General features: G+C 43.8%; 1 protein-coding gene across 1 annotated transcript in view; it reads left to right on the top strand.

The window, feature by feature from the left end:
• DNAH9 (dynein axonemal heavy chain 9) overlaps window positions 1–21,645 on the top strand; it is a 294,962-nt gene that overhangs the window by 158,786 nt on the left and 114,531 nt on the right. Inside the window, exons 39-43 of the mRNA XM_057716515.1 lie at window positions 4,845–5,010; window positions 6,656–6,758; window positions 7,292–7,531; window positions 13,257–13,418; window positions 18,668–18,864. Coding sequence (XP_057572498.1) covers window positions 4,845–5,010; window positions 6,656–6,758; window positions 7,292–7,531; window positions 13,257–13,418; window positions 18,668–18,864 — 868 coding nt within the window. The remainder of the gene's footprint in view (window positions 1–4,844; window positions 5,011–6,655; window positions 6,759–7,291; window positions 7,532–13,256; window positions 13,419–18,667; window positions 18,865–21,645) is intronic.

Genomic DNA, 21,645 nt, shown 5'->3' with positions numbered 1-21,645 from the left:
CCACTCAACCAGCAGCTGCACAAATCACAGGTTAATAACACTGACATCATGGCTGAGAGAGGCAAATCTCCATTCTTCCAGCTGCTCTAAATGCCACAGACCCAGCTGAACTGCTCTCTTCCCTTTGCTGGGTTAGCATTTAATGATCCACCCTTGGGTGCTGTTGAAAGTTAGGATGATAAAAGATAATTTTAAGTTTTTTTTATTATTATCTCCTGTAAAATCTCAGTTAAAGACCATGCCCATTTTGCAGCATGACACACCTTTGGTAAGTTTCCACGATATATACCTTTTAGAATTGGGTGCCTGAAAAGTTTTCTCGTACCAAAGTAGAGATGGGTTTGTACCAGTGATTTGGGATGACATGGTTACTATAATTAAAAACAGGTTTAGTTCTCAGCTTTCGAGGAGGCCATTCATAAAGGACAATGTGATCGTTTTTATTTGGTTACAGTAACTATGTCATCACTGATTACTGGTACAAATAAGTTTCTTGTGTGTTGTTTAGGAATCCCTTTTTAGTCTTTAGTTTAATTGGTCTATTTTATGTCTGTTGAAATAACTTAAGCCTTTTCTTATTCATTTTAAAAATATAATTTTTAAAACTAAAAGATTTGCAATGACCCATAAATAGGACAGTTTAGAAAAGGAGTAAAAACTGGGTCATGGCATAAATGGGCTTATATTTGCAGTATGAAGGGCGTGAGCCAAAACGATGCTCGTCACAGTCCTGAATTCTCCTGCCGTCCACCTGCGATCTCAAGTATTAGTTCAACAAATATTTGAGTGAGAAATTACACTAATTAGATAGGAGCTCAGGTGTCTGAGTCCTTGTGTAAAACAAATCTCCATCACCAATTCATTAAAAGTTTAAGGTTGGACAGAACCTTCAAAGATCTGATTAAACTCTCAACCTCAAAGGAGCATTACATTATCACAGGTAGGCAGCTCTCGCCACCTGCCTGAATGTCTTCCAAAAAGGAGATGATACAAAATTAAATCATCAAAGACCATCTAGTGGGCAAGACACTCTACTTGGAATAGGGGGAGAGGGTTTCAAAGTATAAGGAAATTGAAAACAACACATTTCAGATAATTAGGGAAACCGTTCTGTAAATTTCGGCACCTCCAAATTATGGAACACAATGCAACAACTAAAAATCATGTTTTAGGAGATGAGGTGTTATTATCTGAAGAGGTTTACAATACGTGAAATGAAAAAACATGTACAGTCAGAATATACAGTTATCATTCCAATTTTGTAAAGGAAAAAAATCTAACAGAGCAAATAGACTAGAATGAAACACACCAAAATATTGAAAGTAATGCTTACTGCTAGGTGATAGAATTATGGGCAATTTTCATTTCCATCATTATGAGTTTCTGTGCTTTTCAATCTTTATATAATGAATATGTGTTATTTTATAATCATGCAAAGTATGTTATTTTTTGAAAGAATAAATGAGCACCCGTTATAATATAACTGAAATGTCTTAACATGTGAAAAAATGGATAATATGAAAGGAAAATAGTTTGAACACAGATACACAAATCATGTTGGTACAAAGGTTAATTATTAATGATCTCTGTCAAAAACATCAGGCAATGAGTTAACTAAACCTGGGATTGCTGAAGGGCGGAAGCCAGGTCATAGGAAAGCTGAGGAGGTAGTTTGCTGTGGTGGTTACGTGAGGTGCCATAGTCAGGCAGACCTGGTTAGAATCCTGGCATTGCCCTCAGTAGCTGGATGACCTTGGATAAAGTCCCTTTATTTCCCTAAGCCTCAGTTTTCTCATTGGTTGAAAGATGTTTTTAAAGGTGACTGATGCAGGCCAGGGCTGCTCTGAGGGGTCACTGGTAAGGTACACGTCAAGTTCTCCATACGGAGCCAGGTCCCTAGTGATGCCCCGTGAATGAATGAGTGAATGAATGAATGCATGGCTCTGGTGCTCAGAGACTAGAGGAATCATGAGACTGCAGTGGTCGGGAAAGCCCTGGAGAGGGGTTGGGACATGACAGCTCACAAGGCCGCTCTTCCCCGGTGAAACGAAAGAAGCATTGAAAGCAGTATCGACAGCCCTGGGTTCTAATTCCAGCATGGCATTCAGCCTGCCTCTGTTTCCTCTGTTTCCTTAGTTACACAGGGGGGATGATACGTCTTTCTTTGTCTGTTCGTGGAGTTTGTTATCATAGTAAATCATTCATTCACTCATTCTTTAATAATTTTTGAACACCCTACTCTCTGCTAGGTAGTATTCTAGGTGCTGGGGTTATGACAATGAGAAAAACAGAGGAAGATTCCTGGCCTTATGGAGTTGCTAACGTGGAGGGTAGTGAGATTAATAAACAAGATGAATAAGAAGGATATAGAGGATGTTAAGTGGTAATAAGTGTTATGGAGAAAAATGAAGCAGGGGCAGGGAAGAGGAGGTGGGGGTTTTAATTCAGGCTTGAGTGGCAGGGAAGGGCTTCCTGAGAAGATGGCATTTGAGTAAATAAACACATTATGGAAGCGAAGAAGCAAACTTCTGGCATTTGGGAGAAAAGGATTGCAGATGGAGGAAGCAGTCAGAGCAAAGGCCCCAAGGCCTTGAGTGACTCGTGAGTCAGAAGCAGGATGGCTGGAGCAGAGGGAGTGAAGAGAGGAGCAGTAGGAAAGAAAAACCAAGATGCGAGGTTTGCCCAGGTAACCAGACTGGCTTTTGCTCCAAGCAAGAAGGGACGCCACCCGAGGGTTTTAAGCAGGGGACTGGCGCAGTCAGATTTATGTCTTACAAGGATACCCCTGTCTGCTGCCTTGAGAATATAGCGTAGGGATCTAGGGCAAAAAGCAGCAGGACCATTTGGAAGGATGTGGTAGTCACCAGGTGAGAGCCGATGGACAAGGATGGTAGCAGTGGAGACAGTGAAATGACGTAACAAACAGGAATGCACTTTGAAAATGAAGCAGCTCTTCAAATGCACGATGGTGGTGAAATGGTGCAAGAGGGATGGTGTGAATGAAAACGGGGCAGCTGCTGCTCCTCCAGATGGCGACAGGCTGGCTGCCCAGCCGTTCCCTGTGGAGAAATGCAGTAAGACTGCACAGGTCAGCTCCAGGGCTGGGTATGCCCTTGTGTGCAACAGTGCAGAACCCGGAAAGGTGGTGTGAGGGTCACATTTCTTGATACATCTCATTGGTTTAGTGCCTTCAACATAAACATTTTTGCTGAAATGTAAACCCACTTCTGCTCCCCCAGTTCTGCCTGGAAGCAGAACTCACTACATTCCATTCTCAGTGGGACTTGGAGCAGAGCTTGGCCAGGAAGAGATCCAGCATGTGTGTGCCTTTCCCGGGGAGACCTCTCTTTCCCTGGAGTGCTTAACATCATCCTTTTGAGATAATCCCATGCATCCCAAGCCCACTTCTTGCTAACCGGCGTGCTTTTCTCCTCAACAATCCTTGAGAAGTATAAAAAGCTTAATCAACCCAAATTACAGGGTCTGCTTAATTCCAGGAGTTGATTTGAATATCATTGCTTTGGGAGGAGGAGAAACAAGTCTTCCTAAAGAGAGAATCTCCTATTAGAAGGACAGTTCTCCAAAGCGTGTCCTTGGCAGCCCACTAATTATATTTCATTTTGACAGATCTCGTATATAGTTGTTATATCTTAAGGGGGGAAGAAGGTGTTGGGTGATTAATTGGTTGATAGTGTATGTTAATTGCATGCTAATTAAATTTAAATTTAATTCATATTTGGAACACTTAATTTAACTCAGGACCAGAAAATTAGAATATTCAAGCTTCTTGAAGGCACTTGTCTTTCTATCTGTCACCTTCATATGTCTGTTGACACGTCCTCCTTGTTTACAAACTTGTTTTTCAAGAAACGGGATCAGATGTTTCTTAGAGCTTCCAGCTATAATAGTATTGGTTCTTGCAATACATAAATATCTAATTGCTTTATTGAAAAAATGTACCTGTATCTCTACCCTATTACCTAAATTTGCTCTAAACAAGTCCTGTCAGGCTGGGAAACTGTACTCTTTGATTCCTTCCCTCTGGCTGGATAATTGAAGAAGCAACTCCAAGAGAGAGTCTGTACTTCCATTTCCAGAAAGGCACTGAGATTCTCTGATACCCGAAGGGGGGGTTGGGGGGGAGAGGCGTTCCTTGATACTGGAAGCTCATGGGAAATTCTCTGGGGCTGTTGTTTCTACTCTCCCTCAGGGAAAACCCCAGGAGGCGAACTCTCTGATAACACTGTTGACAAAATATCCAGTATTTCCTCTCTTATAGCCCAGGGGTGGAAGGGGCCTCCTCCCAGCCCTGGGTTGGGCTGCTCTTCTGCTGTCTTAGGTAGAGAGGGCAGGTCTACCCAGGATCTGGTTGTTTGCACATTTCCTTGGGGGTAGAGTACTAGGCCTTGGGACTTCTGTTTCTAGTCTACAAAAAAAACTGTGGACCGCAAGTGTGGTAGCAGGGACGTGGGCTATGAAGTGTAACTGGTTTGGATCTGTATCCTGGCTCTACGTTAGAAAAGTTAATTCATTCTTCCGAGTCAGTTCCGTCATCTGTAAAAGGGGTGATGGTTCTAATCTTGGTGTTGTAAGGATTCAATGAGACCATAAATGTCTATAAAAACCTAACACAGTGCACAGTCAGATGTCCAAAGCCTGGGCTCTGCTGTCACCACTCCTGCCTGGTCATCACCTGCCTCCCCTCCAGTCCTGTAGAACTGCCTGCCGCTGGGAGCAGCTCTTGTTTGCACGCTGCACCATGGCTTGTCCCTGACATCAGACTTGGCCTAGAACTGGCATCTGAGCTTTGAACTTCTTCCCTCACTAACTGGCTCTCTCCTCAGCTGTCCTGGAGAAGCCTCTGGAAAAGAAAGCTGGCAGGAATTTTGGCCCCCCGGGCAACAAGAAGCTTATCTATTTCATTGATGACATGAACATGCCTGAGGTGGATGCCTACGGGACGGTGCAGCCCCACACTGTCATCAGGCAGCACCTGGACTACGGCCACTGGTAAGAGCACACACAAAGGGACTTGGCCGGATGGGGACAGGTCCAAGGCCGATCGCTGTCCTGCTGGAGCTGCAGACCTCAGTGCAGCTCTGGCACGGTGGCAAATCATAGTCCTCAGGGGATTCTGTGTCCTGAGTGCTCTTCCTTCCAGCAGGGAATTAAGACCCATGGGAAGAGCTTGGTCAGAGAAGGTGCTGAGCTCTCATTTAAGGAAAAAGGGCTACTTTTTTCTTCAATATTTATCTCTAAAGTTGCCTTCTCCAAGCTCCCAAAGCAGAATTAACCAGTCCCCACCGCCACCCCATCTCACCCCACCCCTCTCCCCCGTGGTCCTGTCGCACTGAGCAGGGCCTTCACTGAGAGCAGCTGACACACTGTATAGCGCACATGTGTCTGCAGGTCTTAACAGCCTTTGTCTCTTCAGAACATCTCATAGGCTCATGCAACAGTAAAGCTTTTAATGGCAAAAGGTATAAACTTGCCAGGAAGAAAACAGCAAGTCAGTGATTTGAGATAACTCTGCCTCACCTTCCTACCTCACACTGAATCTACCGCTGCTGAGAAAGAGCAGGGAAGGCCAGCGGGGGATTCAGAGGGAGGCATTATGATTACGACGGTCACCCGAGTTGCCTTTCGTTCATCCCTAAGGTCTTTGTTGAACACCTGCCATGGACCACCACCCATAGCCTCCACACAAGTATTCAAGCAGCTGAAGTCTCCTGGGAAAATCAGGCTAATTATTGAATAGTTTTACTTTAGATTCACGGTCGCAAACCTTAAATGGGAAGTAAAAACTTCCTGGAAATTCTACTGTATTGCCTTCATATGTTTACATTTCTGCCCTACTTCAGGCCTTCTCCCACCCGACCTCAGCTGATGATCACACCTGCCATCTCCATTTCTAGCTTCCACACCTGTACAACTTATTTCCATCCCCATGTGTCTTTTTCTCCCTCCCCTTATTACATTTTCCCTGAGGCTTAACCACCCACCAGCATCCTGAGTCCACTCTCTCCACCTCCTGAAATCTCACTTCTACTAGTCCCCCTATCTCCTGATGGGCTCCTTCATATCAGTATCTAAATTTGCATAAATTTATCCTATTGTGTTAAAAAAATCATTTTCTAATTACTGCTCTGTCCCTCTCTGCATAACCAGAGTCTCTCCTCTGTCTCCAAACCCTCATCTGCCACTCACTCCTCCATGCACTATGATTAGGTTTCTCTTTCCTCCACTTTAACTGAACTATTGTTGCTCAACTACTGACTCTTTATCTGTGAAATCCAACAGACCCCGCTGGGTCACCATCTTTCTTATTTTTTCTGCAGCACTTGATGTGGTTGACTGCTCTGTCCTTTTGGAAATACTGGCTTCCTGTGCTTTCTGGGTACCACACACCCTTGATTTCCCCCTGCCTCTTTGACCATCTTTGTGGTCTCTTCTTCCTGTGCTACTTCCATAGATACTGTGTCCCATAGGAACCTGTCCTAAGCTCTTGTCTCTTCTCAGTTTCTACCAATGGGTCTAGACTTTTTTTTACCCCCCAAACACATGAATGATCAGGCACATCCCAACTCACCTTGACAACACACTCATCAGCCTGGACCCTCACTCATCTCTCACCCGTGGTTTCTGACTGTTCCAGGTATGATAGAAACAAACTGTCCCTAAAGGAGGTCAAGAATGTCCAGTACGTTTCCTGTATGAACCCCACTGCAGGCAGCTTCACCATCAACCCACGGCTTCAGGTACGGGAGGAACTGTGACCCTGGGGTCCTAAACACCACCTTCCAGGCTGATGTCACTGGACTATGAGTGATAACTGGACCCTCCCCTGTCCCGCCTCTTCAAGTGTTAAATCATACAGGATGTTGACTCACATTTCCCAGGAGACGGAAAAACTCCTAGACCCAGAGTTCTGAAGCTTTTTGAGCCAGAAGGAATCATAGGGTTCATCTAATTCAACTTGGTCTTCAGGATGAGAGAACTTCAGAGAGGTGAATGACCCTCCCAAGGTCATGTGCATTCTCAATATCACATTCAGATTTGGACTCAGATTCCGTTCTCTTCCTGCTACACCACGCTGATGTCTTTGATCAGAGGTCTAAAGCCCATTATTCATTTTAGATTCAACTTAAGTTTGGGTTTAATGTGAGAAATGTGGCCAGAGTGTAGAATTCAAAGCCCTTCTAAGACTTTTTCACTGAAGCGGTGATTTCTATTCCATGGCCACGGACGTCTAGCTTGTGGCCTCCTTCACCTACCTGTGTTTCCCTTGCAGCGTCACTTCAGCGTGTTCGTCCTCTCCTTCCCGGGAGCAGACGCCCTGTCCTCCATCTACAGCACCGTCCTGGCTCAGCACCTGAAGCTTGGAAACTTCCCGGCATCACTGCAGAAATGCATCTCCCAGCTCATCCATCTGGCCCTGACCTTCCACCAGAAAATCGCCACCACGTTCCTCCCCACAGCAATCAAATTCCACTACATCTTCAACCTCAGGGACTTTGCCAACATTTTCCAGGTGAGTCCATCCACTCCGAGACACCTTAGGAGGTTTAGTGATGACCCCATTTCCTCCATTCGTTGCCAAACTCTCAGGCAAAGGCACCGTTCATATGGAGTGATGAACGTGTAAGTAAACAAAGTGCTGTGGGGTCCGTGAGGGTCTATTCAACAAAACAGAGTTCTGTTTGCCTATTAAATTACTTCTTGGTAAGCAGAGTGCATTTCTGAGTTGTTTCCTTTGGGCTGGAGAAGGCTCAGCATTTTGGAGATAATGTTATATAACAATTCCAGCATGCCTAGGAAAGAAAGTGGCACAGAAGAGAGAGAAAACTATTTTACAGACCCTGATGGGACACCCATCATTCTAGGGATGAAAAATAATGTCCTCCCAAACCATGCAGGATAGCTCTGCTTCCTAAAGAAGCCGTGTGGTGCTATTCCTAGGACAGCAGCCACCAGCCACTGGGATGCCTCGGTCCTAAAAGTTCCAGGTTCTTTTCCAGGTCACAGCCATTTCAGATCCTCCCAGCTGCTCATCTGAATAGCGATGGTCTATGTCTGCCTGGTGCTTCCAGTTGCTTGGCCCTTCACTATCAAAACCTCTGGAGGGCAGTGCAGCAAACCCGGCCCCTGTTCCCCTTGGGCAGGTACCGCGTCCTCGCGTGATGTGTGCACAGCCCTCCCATCCTTGATGATAATCCGTAGAGACTGCTTTTCAGAGAGACCCTCTCCAGGATCGTTCTTAGCCACTGTTGAGGGAAAGTGCCTTTTATACCAAGCAGAGGCCACACCTAGAGGGAAATGTCAGCGTGATCAGGGAGGGAGGCATCACCCTCCAGGGAGAGCACATGTGTTAGCGGTTAATTACCCAGGGCACTACCTGCGCAGGAAGGACTCCAGGGAACTTCAGACTACAAAGGTCCAGACTCTGAGGCTGTAGGGCCTGCAGGTTCCGTGGTCATAAGAAGCAGAAACCCACTAAACATTAGTTCAAAGATCCAAGAGTGATGCTCCCAAAAGACTTACCCGGAGGGTGGACCTCAGCCCCACAGCCAGGTCAAGTCTCTGAGAGCCCCTGTGAGCTGGCTCAGGACGGCGCTTCTGGGTCTTGTGCCTCCCAAACATTAGGTCAGTTACAAATGAGGAAACAGACCCACAGAGCTTATACCGATTTGCCTAACAGCACACAGCCAGCGAGGGAAGGAATCGGAATAGAATCTAGGTCTTCAGATTCCTGGCCAGGACCCCTTTCCATCGCGCCATTCTGTCCTTCTCATCCATACCTCCTATGAGGATAAGACAGTGAAGGCAGCAAGAAAGACTCGGCTCCCAGCCTGTAAAACCCACAGCTCTGTGGCCCTCAGGCCTGGATGGTGGCAGAGTTTGTGTGTTCTCACCCTTACCTCCCACTTACTGAGTGGTCACTGAGAAAGACTTCTTTTTTCTAATCACACAAGCTGTCCCTTAAATCTCACTGTGGTAGGATGAGGTGGGGGTGTCGCCATCTGCATTTTCCAAATGAACAAAAAGGAGTTCAGTCGTTCGATCAAATTCGCGCCGCTTGTAGTGGCAGAACTAAAGGGAAGAGAGGCGTTCAGCCTCCCTCACACGAAGCGCCAGCCCAGCTCCTGCCTGGACCGCGCCTTGCCACCTGTGCCGCCTGAAATGCATGCTCACGGCAGCCCTTTGGGGTACACGTTATCATCCCAAGTTAACAGAGTCTCAGAGACCTTGCCTGCTCATAGATGACAGCATGAATGGTCATGGAGGTAGAAAAGTACACACAGTATTAGTGGAATAACAAGCAGGTGGGAACGGACAGCGACATGGAGAGGTCGCGAGTGATGAGATCGGGGAGGGAATTTGAGACCAGAGGGGATCCAACTCCAGTCTGTGATAAAGCTAGCGTTTATTGAGCCAGTCCTGCGCCCTCTGCATCCATCAGCTAATAATTCAGTCCTCACAACAACCACATCAGGTAGCATGCTGATCATTTCCAATTTAGAAATGACAGAACCGTGCCACAGACAGATCAAGTAGCTTGAGTATGTTCACATAACGGTAAACAGAAGCCACACATCCAAAAACTGGGGTGGGGGCGGGGGGGAAGCTCTCCCATGCCAGAAATTCAGGGCAGCAAAACTTCCTCAGGAAGGGGGATTCTAGTCCAGCATGTTTTAGTGGCAACCATGAAAACTCAAGGAGGAACCAGGTAGGGGAGGTATTGGCATGGGGGGCTAAGTCTGTTTCTTTTCCAGACTCAGGAAGCCTGAGAGGCAACCCCAGGGCCCTGTATCCCAGCCGGGCCTCCCTGCAGCCTGCCAGCTGTCATCCCCCTGCCCCGAATGCGGGAGAGTGCACCCCTGCTGGAGCGCCTGCCTCCCTCCAACCCCACCACCCCTCACCCTCCTCCTCCAGAGCCGAGTTTCAAGCCCACAGCTTGGCTACAACCTCCCCCTCCCGTCCCCCTCCCAGCCTGCTTGTCCAAAGGCCTGATGGAAGAGCATAAGGGAAGGTTGATGCCCCCAGTGGGGACAGGCGCTGCCTGAAGAACACGCTGTTTTCCTCCATCCAGCTTGATCCAAGGCTCAATCATTCAGACCTCCTCTGCGCTTCCCTCACGCTGTCCAGAATTCGGACATCAGGACAGAATTTGATAGTGCTCAGGGTAGCAGACATCATTAACTGTTCCCATCTCAGTGCTACACAGAACTGTCTAAGATGGTGCAGAGTTTGCCCTTGACATGCTCTCATGGACTCAGCCCTTAATTGTCAGTCAGCCTAAGCATTTGGCTGTAACAGGGCTTATAAATGTCAGCTGATAGCACACCTCACTGTAAAACCCAGTTCCGAAGTCAGCACTCCTGGCGGGCTTCTTCCTGCCATCCGTACCTCACACGGGGCTGGTACTTAGGAGACCTGGGAAGGATGGTTGGGGCCAGAGGGACCTAATGAGATTTTTTTTTTCTAAAATAAACTTTTGTTAAAATACAGCATCCAAGTAGAAAAGCACACAAGTCGTAAGCATACAGCTTGGTTAATTGTCAGAAGGTCATCACAGCTATGTAACCACGACTTAGATCAAGAGGTACAACATTCCAAGCATCCCTGGAACTCCCCCTGTTTCTTTCTTCCATTCACCCTTTTCATCTCCTCCCAGAGCTAAATACTGTCTGGACTTCTAACACCATAAGTTATTTTGGCCTATTTGGGGGCTTTATGTAAATGGAATCATACGGTAAATATCCTTTTGTATCTTTGTTCAATATTATGTTTGTACTTATATATACAATCATGTCATTGGTAAAAAATGAATCATAGTAACAATTTCTTTCTTTCCAACCCTTAAATCTTCTAATTTCTTTTTCTTACTGTGCTGGCTACAGCTGCCACTACAAGGAAGAGCAGTGGTGAGAGTGGCATTTTGCAGCATTCCTAATTTTAGGGGAAAGCTTTTAATAGTTGGCCATTAAGTGTGATGCTTACTATAGATTTTTGTGGATGCTCTTTACCAGTTTAAGAACATTTCTTTCTGTTTATAATCTGAGTTTTTTTATCATGAATATATGTTGAAACAAATGATTTTTCTATATCTGTTGAAATAATTATATCCATTTTTTTCTCTTTTTTTTTCTGGAAATGGGATATATTACATTGATTATTTTTGAATGTTCAATCAACCTTGCATTCCTGTAACCAACCGAACTTAATTGTTACATGGTGAACTTATTTTCTAGATTCCATTCACTATTTTTTTATATAATATTTGCATTAATAAGATTTTCCTATAATTTCCCTTTTTCTAGTATTCTAAGGTTATGAAGTCCTCATAAAGTGCATTGGGAAATGTTTCCTCTTTTTCTACTCTCTGAAAGATTTCTTAAAACACTGTATTGTGCCTTCCTTAAATGTCAGAAGAATTTAATGATGAAACCATCTGGAGTTTCTTTGTGAAAGATTTTAAATTTTAAATTCAATTTCTTTAGTACATATTAGACAATTCACATTTTCTCTTTCCTTATGTATCAGTTGTGGTAAGATGTCCATGTCATAAATTTCTAATTTATTGGCATAAAATTGTTTATAATATCCTGTTGTTATCTTTTAAGTACCTGTTTTATCTGACATATGTTCTCTTTTTTATTCTGGCTATTGATATGTGTGTCTTTTCTGTTTTTCTCTTTTTATCTTCTGTCAGCCCTACCAGGGAGTTATCAGCTGTGCAAGTCTTTTCAAAAGAAATTGAAAAAGAAAAGTATACCAGTATTATGTTTTGACTTTAATAGTTATCTCTGTTGATATGTTTTTTATTTTTTTTAAATTTGTTCGTTCTTTATAATGTCTTTCTTCCTACTTCCTCTGGGATTGGGGTTAGTTTATCCTTGTTTTTCTAACTTCTTGACATGGCTACTTAGATCGTTAATTGTCAGCCTTTCAGTCTTCTGAAATGTTTATTTTAAAGCTATAAATTTACCTCTAATTGTACCATTCGCTTCATCATGCAGGGTTTTATGTGTTATGTATTTTTTATCAGTCATTTCTTAGTATTTCTTAATTTTCCCTATGATTCCTTCTTTAACCCATAGGATATTTAGAAGTATATCACTTTATTTCCAAAATTTAGAGACACTCATCATGACCTGGAAGAAGCAAACCTGTACAAAGAAAAATAATTTTAGAAACTTATAATTCTTCTACAGCAGAGATTTATAGATAAAGGGTTGTGCAGGGCACATCAGAGGGGTGTTGTTGGGTGGGAGAGGAGATGCCGTGGGAAACTGCAGCAGAGAGACAGCAGTGGAGCTAGAGCTTGAAAGATGAGCGGAGCCAGTAAAGCCGGAGGCATGAAGGCACAGAGAGGCTTAGAGAATAATCTGCATTTCATGAAACTGAAATCTAGACTTTATAGGAAGTGATGGTAAGAGTGATGAGGAGGCAGACAGGTAGTCTTATTATGACCAGATATTTATGCCACGCGGATGAATCTGAGCATTATTCTGTCCATAGTGAGGAACAATGAAAGGACCCCTTTTCTTGTAAAACAAGAAAGGAAATAGTGAGGGCAAACAAGACATCACTGAGTTTGAAGTTATAGTATTTGAAGTCGTTGAGAGGCTCTAATCTCAGTGGTCTCCGTTTTTCCATGAAAAAGAGAGCTAGGACATTGGCTCTCTGGCAACAGAGAGGTGACAGAAATTTGAAAAGAACAGTAAATATTTGGAATGATCCCTGAGGTATATGGAAAGGAGAACTTACTAGAGATGAATAAATGGACTGCCAACCTGCAAAGGTTAGCCATATTTATCCCAGCCCTCTGTCATCATTCTGATCTTACATAAGCAATCCTCACCCAGATAAGTTCTCAAAATGGCTCTTGTAGAGTTGAAATACAGCAGAGGAGCCACCTTGCCCCTCGCTGTGGTGGTTTGGAAAGTAGTGGCTGAAATTCTAGGCTCTCAGTTCAGGCAGACCTGGTTTCAAAACTATGTGGTTTTGAACAAAGACCACTTACCCAATGACATTTGGCATGCTGTCTGTCTTTCTGAATTGCAACCTTCACATTACGCAGAACAACTGTTGTAAAAATTACTTTGTAGGATCATCACGATGGTTAAATGAGCTTTTTCTGGCAAAACATCTAGTTCAGTACCTGTCACATAACTGGCTTCAATAAATTGTAACTGTTGTGGTGTAAACTGTTATTCATGTTATTTTTTTGTTGCTGTTTATTCTCCTTAAAGGGCGTTCTCTTCTCCTCCGTGGAATGTATAAAATCCATACAGGACCTAGTAAAGCTCTATCTGCACGAATCAAATCGGGTTTATCGGGATAAGATGGTGGAAGAAAAGGACCTTGACCTTTTTGATAAGATCCAGGCAGAAGTGGTCAAGAAAATTTTCGATGTGAGTATTGCCCTGTGAATTTATATTTACATTTGAAAAATAATGATAATTATGAGGTGATCACCCCAATGATAAAAATCTAGCCCATAAATTGAAGAAAATTAGGATTAGATAAGGAAATAAAATGTCATTATTTTGCCAAAGTGAAAAATGCTGGGGAAGAAGAGACACAAGTTAATCATAGAATCTCAGTGTTGTGTGTGTCTGTGGAGACCATCTGATCCAATCGCCATCCTATGTTAATGCCTCCCAGTACCATTTCTCAGATTGGCTATCCCAGTTGACATGCCAGCATCCTTGGAAATGCACCATCTTGTCTTTCCAAAGGCGGCCACTTTGGGACGGCTAATGGCTGGAAATTTGGAACAAGTGTGAAATTTGGAACCTTTGGAACTTTAAGACTGGGGATTTATTTAGATAATAATCTGAAATTTATTTCCCTGTCCACTAATCCTAGGTCCAAATGACAAACCTTCAAATACTTTAAGACCGTTTATCTTGTCCTTCCTGGGTCTTCACTTTTCCAGGCCAGAGAGCCTCTGTTCTGTTAGCCATTTCTGACAAGACGTATTTCCAAACCCGGAGCAATTTGACATCATCTTTATTACTCTTCCATCAGCTCTCCCTTCTGAAATGATGGTGTCCAGCTTTCATCACAAAATCCAAGTGGAGTCTGACCAAAATCAAGATCATCATTCCCCTGTCCTTATATACTATAACTTTTGTTACTGTCTTTGCCAAAATGCGTCCTGCTAAACAGCTGTTCTACAGTATACTCCTTGGAAAGAAGGTATCAACGATGAAATAGGTTGAGAAAGTATTTCATAACTTCTTTAGCCCAATAACACTTAAAAAAATTTTTTTATTCTTTAGCTTTTTTTTAAGCTCTTTATTGGAATATAGTTGCTTTACACTCCTGCCAGTTTTTGTTGTACAACAAAGTGAATTAGCTGTATTTATACATATATCCCCTCCCTCCCACAACTCCCTCCCACCCTCCCTATCCCAGCCCTCTAAGTCATCACCCATCATCGACTTGATCTCCCTGTATTAAGCAGCAGCTTCCCAATAGCTATCTGTTTTTACATTTGGTAGTGTATATATGTCAAAGCTACTCTCTCACTTCGTCCCAACTTCCCCTTCGCCCCCCCCCCACTCCGTGTCCTCAAGTCCATTCTCTACATCTGTGTCTTTATTCTTGCCCTGTCACTGGGTTCATCAGTACCATTTTTTTTTTTAGATTCCATGTATATGAGTTAGCATACAGTATTTGTTTTTCTCTTTCTGTATGACAGACTCTATGTCCATCCACCTCACTACAGATAACCCAATTTCATTCCTTATTATGGCTGAGTACTATTCCATTGTATATATGTGCCACATCTTCTTTATCCATTCATCTGTTGATGGGCATTTAGGTTGCTTCCACGTCCTGGCTATTGTAAATAGTGCTGCAGTGGACATTGTGGTACGTGTTTCTTTTTGGATTATGGTTTTCTCTGGGTATATGCCCAGGAGTGGAATTGCTGGGTCATATGGTAGTTGTATCCTTAGTTTTTTAAGGAACCTCCATACAGTTTTCCATAGTGGCTGTACCAATTTACATTCCCACCAACAATGCAGGAAGGTTCCCTTTTCTCCACACCCTCTCCAGCATTTATTGTTTCTAGATTTTTTTGATGATGCCCATTCTGACCATTGTGAGGTGATACCTCACTGTGGCTTTGACTTGCATTTCTCTAATGATTAGTGATGTTGAGCATCTTTTCATGTGTTTGTTAGCCATCTGCATGTCTTCTTTGGAGAACTGTCTATTTAGGTCTTCTGCCCATTTTTGGATTTGGTTATTTGTTTTTTTGGTATTAAGCGTTTTTAAAAATTGAAATATATTTGATTTACAATGTTGTGTTAATTTCTGCTGGACAGCAAAGTAATTCAGTTATACATACATATACCTTCTTTTTTATATTCTTTTCCATTATGGTTTATCATAGGATATTGAATATAGTTCCCTGTGCTACACAGTAGGACCTTGTTGTTTATCCATTTTATAAATAAAAGCTTACATCTGCTGACCCCAACCTCCCAGTCCATCCCTCCTCACCCCTCTCCCCCTTGACAACCACAAGTCTGTTCTCTGTGTTCATGAGTCTGTTTCTGTTTTGTAAATAAGTTCATCTGTGTCATATTGTAGATTTCGCATATAAGTGATATCATATGGTATTTGTCTTTCTCTTCCTGACTTCCTTCACTTAGTATGATAATCTCTAGGTCCATCCATGTCGCTACAAATGACATTATTTCATTCTTTTTTGTGGGTGAGTCGTATTCCATTGTATATATGAGAAAGTACTTCATATTGTATCCCTCTCTTGGAAATGCACAGTACCTTTAGCACATTAAAGCCCTGAAAATCTTGAAAAGCCTGATTCACATATCATTTCCCAAACATATTAGACTCTAAATATGATTCCCTTCATAAAACACACTAATAATTTGAAAAAATGAATGGTTGATAGAATATGCGCAAGGAAGCACAGATACATTAACACAGTCTAAGATCGCATGACATTTCTTAGTGTCAGAATTACCCCACAACTAACACTGAGCCTTCTGTTGAACACAGCCCCATATTTTCCACACATAACTTAGCTGCACTCTCTTGAACTTAGAATAATCAAATCTTATATTTAAATACACCACGTTGTCCCTCTGCTCACCTTGATAGGTATAGTTCCATATTTCTTCCTGATAAGATTCTGGGTCCACCTCTGAAGATATGTATGTATAGTTTATTCCAACCTATATGACAACCTTTTGAATGTTTGGACAGCCTTTTAAGTAACTTATCTCAGTCTGCTCTTTGCTAGTCCAAACACCCTAAATTCCTCCACTCGTCCCATCCTTCTCAAATGGCCTGATGTTCCACACTCTCACATCTTAGCTGCCTCTCCATGAGCATCGTAGAATTTGCCAATTTGTGTGTTCATTGTTAGCTCTGCAGATGAGCCTTGACTGTCGTCTTAAGCTGGTCTGAGCTAGCACTTTAGAATAACGACATTCAGTCTTTGAAATAGAAGTTCCTATGTGGGTCTGTCTACTAAGAACACATCCGTTTGATCATAGACCCAGATATAATTAATACGCCATCATCCTTCCCCAAAACATTTAAAATGCCAACCTGAAGTACCCTGGCTATGCTAAATCTTGGTATTGGTATTAAAGAAAAGTTGCCACTACTCAGCCATAAAAAAGAATGAAATAATGCCACTTGCAGCAGCATGGATGGACCTAGATGTTATCATACTAAGTGAAGAAAGTCAGGAAGGGAAAGACAAATACCATATGGTATCACTTAAATGTGGAATCGAAAATAGGACACAAATGAACCTATCTATGAAACAGAAACAGAAATAGAATCATGGACAAGAGAACAAACTTGTGTTTACCAAGGAGAAGGGGGTTGGGGGAGGGGTGGAGTGGGAGTTAGGGGTTGGGGTGCAAACTGTTATATATAGGATGGATAAACAACAAGGTCCTACTGTGTAGCACAGGGAACTATATCCAATAACCTATGATAGACCATAATGGGAAAGAATATAAAAAAGAAAGTATATATATGCATAACTGAATTACTTTGCTGTCCAGCAGAAACTAACACAACATTGTAAATCAACTATACTTCAATTAAAAAAAAAGTTGCCAAATTTCCACCATGGAATTGATACAGTCCTGTTGCGACTGCTAAAAACTTAAAACTCTCTTATTTGTGGCCATTATGTGACACAGCATCGCTATTAAGAAATCTTGGATTCACTGGGTGGGTCGGTTTTGTCTCTTCCTTCTACACATCTGGCTCTGATCATGAAATCAGAGACTTGTTTTGTTCATCAAAGAGTCTTTGTAGACCAGGCTTTTCAGAACGGCACTTGCCTTGTTCTTCTGCCAGATCATTAGTGTGAATTGACTGCCATCAGGACTGCTTCCCAGTATAGGAGCGCATTTTCAAACTGGGTAGATATATCCCCACATTCCTTTCCCACATGTTTCCCTCAACCAGCAAGAATGGCTCTCCTGCATCGCATTAAATCTTATCTGAACGTCTGGACATTTGTTGTTACTGTCTAGCCAAGCCAGCAATAGTTTAACTGTTTTCTATGGCCCTGAAACCACCTTCAAAACATAACAACTCTGACAGTTAACTCTTTCTACCTCTTGCTTCTTATAGACAAGCAGCAGTCCTGGCCTCTTGCAGGTGTCACTGTCATGCTCACTCTCCCTGCCTCCAGGAGGTGTGATGCACCTGAACCTTAGGAGGAAAGAGGGGCAGGCGGAGACAACGGCTCATGCTGGCGTAAATTGCTTCTCATGCTTAGAAAACCTGTTCTTTCTTGGACTTGCTTCCTCTATGATCTCCACCCTTTGAAGTCTCAAATATTTGGGTTTTGATAAGTAAATAGTTCCTTTTCTGAATTTAGAGAAAAATTAGCTGCCTCTTCAAAACTTAAAGCATAGATTAGTAGTGAAGAGACAGAGACTCCCTGTCTTTTAAGTCAATTGAGTTGTATTGGGTATTTATTAAACATGGTAAGGTTTGACCTGTGGGTGAGAATTGACACACAGTAAGCCCCAATCTTTACAAATGTTTTGTAAGTAGAGGGTTCTGCTGTCAATGTTTTAATATGATCATTGTCTCCATGAACAGTCAGTCATCTAAGGACGGCTCATGGCACACTTCAGAAACCGAGCCCTCTGGGTTGAGCCTATAAAGCTGGGGCTAACGACCTACAGCGTGCAGTCTCACAGGAAACAGACAGGATGTTCCGTGGCATTGCTGTGGGTTGGGGAGCAAGGCCTGTCGGAGTGGATATGGGGGAGGTGAGGCCATTGGGCCAAGGACGGGTGGAACCAACCCCCATGAAAGAGCCCCTGCTGCGGGAAGCACACCCACGTGTCCCCTCCACGGCCCTGCTCAGACAGGGCTTTTACTGCACATGTGGGAAGGGTACCTCCCGCCTTCCATTCCCCATCCTCAGCCCCCAAGGAATAATCATCATCATCTGTGACTTCTTGGAGCTGGTAAATTAATGTTAAACCTCCACGTCTTAAGGGCTCCTCAAGAAAAAGGAAGTGTTGGAAGCAGCATGGATAATTTTTAGAGCAGGCTCAGAGAGAAAATGCAAATGAGGTATCTCATCAGAACTAAGAGTCAGTAAGGAAGGGTCCCTGTCCCTGTGTCTCATCACCAGGATCTCGAAGAGACCGTGGAGCAGACCCAAAGCCTGAACGTGTTTTGCCATTTTGCAAACGGTATCGGGGAGCCCAAGTACATGCCTGTACAATCGTGGGAACTCTTGACCCAGACGCTGGTGGAGGCCCTGGAGAACCACAACGAAGTCAATGCAGTGATGGACCTGGTCCTCTTCGAGGACGCCGTGCGCCACGTGTAAGTGTGCTTCTCTTCTCGCCTGTCCTCGCCGGTCTTCTCTTCCGCTAGTCTCATACGGGCGTTTGAGGACACGGACGAAACCGGGAAAGCAGCTACTGCTCCCGTCGTGAAGGTCAAGATGGCGGCTGGTGGGGCGGCATCAGCATCGTGCTGAACTCGCGAGGGACTGCATTTGTTTCCCTGTTTACTGTTTACAGTCCTGGGCCTGACCCCGGGGACCCCAAGGGAGAGTGGGAGGTCATAAAATAAGGCACCAGCGCATCTCAGAACCTGCGTTCCCAAGCCCTGTGAGTCCAATGAGAGTGAAGGTTTTAAGGACACACGTATTTCAAAAATTAACTGTCCTTTTAAGTCATGCTGCTACCAAGTGAACCGTGGAAAGTAGTCACCAAGCCTCCCAGATAGTTTATACTCACGCCAATGCGAACCCTATACAGCTCTTTGCATTCCCCAATCTCAGTCGCCTTTACCACCCCTCCTGCCTTCTAAAATCTCTCTACCCTGCCCCCGGTTTCCAGGTCTCCAACAGCAAAATCTACTTTATTTTCAACTTCTCTGAACTTCCTTACTGATGATTCTGACTGAAACCTGACTGACCCAGGCGTTGAGGCAAGCGGTTTTTTTCTTCCCCATTCTATGCACCCCAGGGCCTAGCGAGAAGTTACGGACCCTCCTTCTCCCCACCCCACGCCAATGGCATATTTAAACCATTTCTCCTTTTATCTTTCACAAACCCCAGTTCTTTTGGAGCACAAGTACCTGGACATCCCTACTCATCACCTCTCCTTGTCACTGTCATCTGCTGACATCCCGTTACTCCCCATCATTCACCACCCACCTTTGTACTTGGACCACTTTTTCTCCTTAGCCACACCTTTCTTCACTCCTGGCACCTGTGCATCACCCGGTCTTCCTGTTCCTTGGCCTCCTTCACTCCAGCACTCTCCATCCCATCCCACCTCAGCCACTCACTCACATGTTCCTGCCCTAGAACTTCTGTCAGTAACGAACCCATCTCCAAAATCCCAGTTTCAGATGTCCCACTCACTTGTTGCTCCTACCTCTCCACTAACCTGCTCTAGTTTTCATTCTGGCTATTCCTATTTCCCAGTCTTACTGAGATACAATTGACTTATGACATTGTATAAGTTTAAGGTGTACAACATAATGATTTGTTATAAGTATGTATTGCAAAATGTTACCACCATAAGGTTAGCTAACAGCCATCAGCTCACATCATTATTTTCCTTGTCATGAGAACCTTTAAGATCAACTCTCAAATACACAAAACAGTATCGTTACCTACAGTCATCATGTTGTACATTTCATCCCCAGAATTTATTTATCTTAAAACTGGAAGCTTGTGCTTTTTCACTCCTTCACCTAATTCCTTCACCCACCTCTGGCAACCACAAATCCAACCTCTGTTTCTGTGTGTTTGGTTTTATTAGATGCCACATATAAGGAAGATCATACAGTATTTACTGTTCTCTGTCCTATCTCACTTAGCATAATGCCCTCAAGGTCCATCCATTTGGTTGCAAATAAATATATTCCAGCTATTCTCAAACTTCATCACAACTTCACTTCATGGAATCACCTACTTTCTTAAACTCTTTTATCCTTCTGTCCACCATGTCTTTACTTTCCTTGACCACCGTAGACTCCATCACCCAATACAAGTTCCCTTCACTTTCCTGTCGTTGCACCCATGTGACAAAGCCCTACTGTAGCTACGCCTCACTGTCTTCTTTTTCCACACCTGCCTCTAAGCATCTGGAGATTACTGAAGAAAAGCCATCACCATGCTGACTTTCTTTGCTTCAGGTTTTCAGCTGCAGGTATCAGATGGGCCCTCAACTTTGCTACAGACTCCCCTCCGCAACGCTGGGCAGGTTGCTGTCCTCCCCTTCAGGTGATGACTGCATCACATGTTTTCCTCCTCTTCTCAGGCTTCTAACATCTCTCCCCTCTCTTTATTCCCAGTTAACGAGCACATCTCTAACTTCAGTGAGATCATGGAAGCACCTCCCTGCCACCAAATCGAGCAGCCTAACTGTATCCCACCTGCATCCCACCCACAAATCCTGCCTGCCCTACTAGCAGCTAAGGAACCATCCCTGTGCCTACAGGAGGCCAGACCCTCACTGTGTGCCCTGGATCCCATCTCCTCTTACCTTCGCGGTGACTTTACTCCTTCCTGCAATGATCTCTCTCTCTCCCTCCCTCCCTCCCTCTCTCTCTCTCTCCCCCCGCCCCCCACCATTTCCCTACCTCTTCTCTCTCTCTTGTTTTTTTTTTTTTTTTGGCTGTGCTTCATGGCCTGTGGGGTTTTAGTTCCCTGACTAGGGATTGAACCGGGGCCCTCAGCCGTGAATGCACCAAGTGCTACCCACTGGACCGCCAGGGAATTCCCTCTCTCCTCTTTTCTCTTTCCTTCTCTTCCCCTTCCCCCATCATCAATTCATTCATTTCTGGATCCTGTGTATCAGCATACAGACATGCTGTGTTATCATTTATCAAAAAAGAATAAACTATTCCTTGACTCTTACCTTTCACCTCCTACCCCCGTTTTCTCGGCTCCTGTTCAAAGCAAAACTCATCAGAAGGATTGTCTATACTTTTCATATGTTCTCACTTTGCATCTGTTCCTTGGTCCATTTCTTACCACTTGAACAAAGGAGCTCTTGTCAAAGTCACTAGAGACCAAACTCTTGCTAAAGTCCATTGTCACTGCTGGGTCCTCACCTTATATTATTTGACTGCCCTGTGACATTT

Source organism: Hippopotamus amphibius, chromosome 17 (assembly GCF_030028045.1).
Source record: "Hippopotamus amphibius kiboko isolate mHipAmp2 chromosome 17, mHipAmp2.hap2, whole genome shotgun sequence".
Classification (NCBI taxonomy): domain Eukaryota; kingdom Metazoa; phylum Chordata; class Mammalia; order Artiodactyla; family Hippopotamidae; genus Hippopotamus; species Hippopotamus amphibius.
This window is presented reverse-complemented; position numbering and strand designations above follow the sequence as displayed.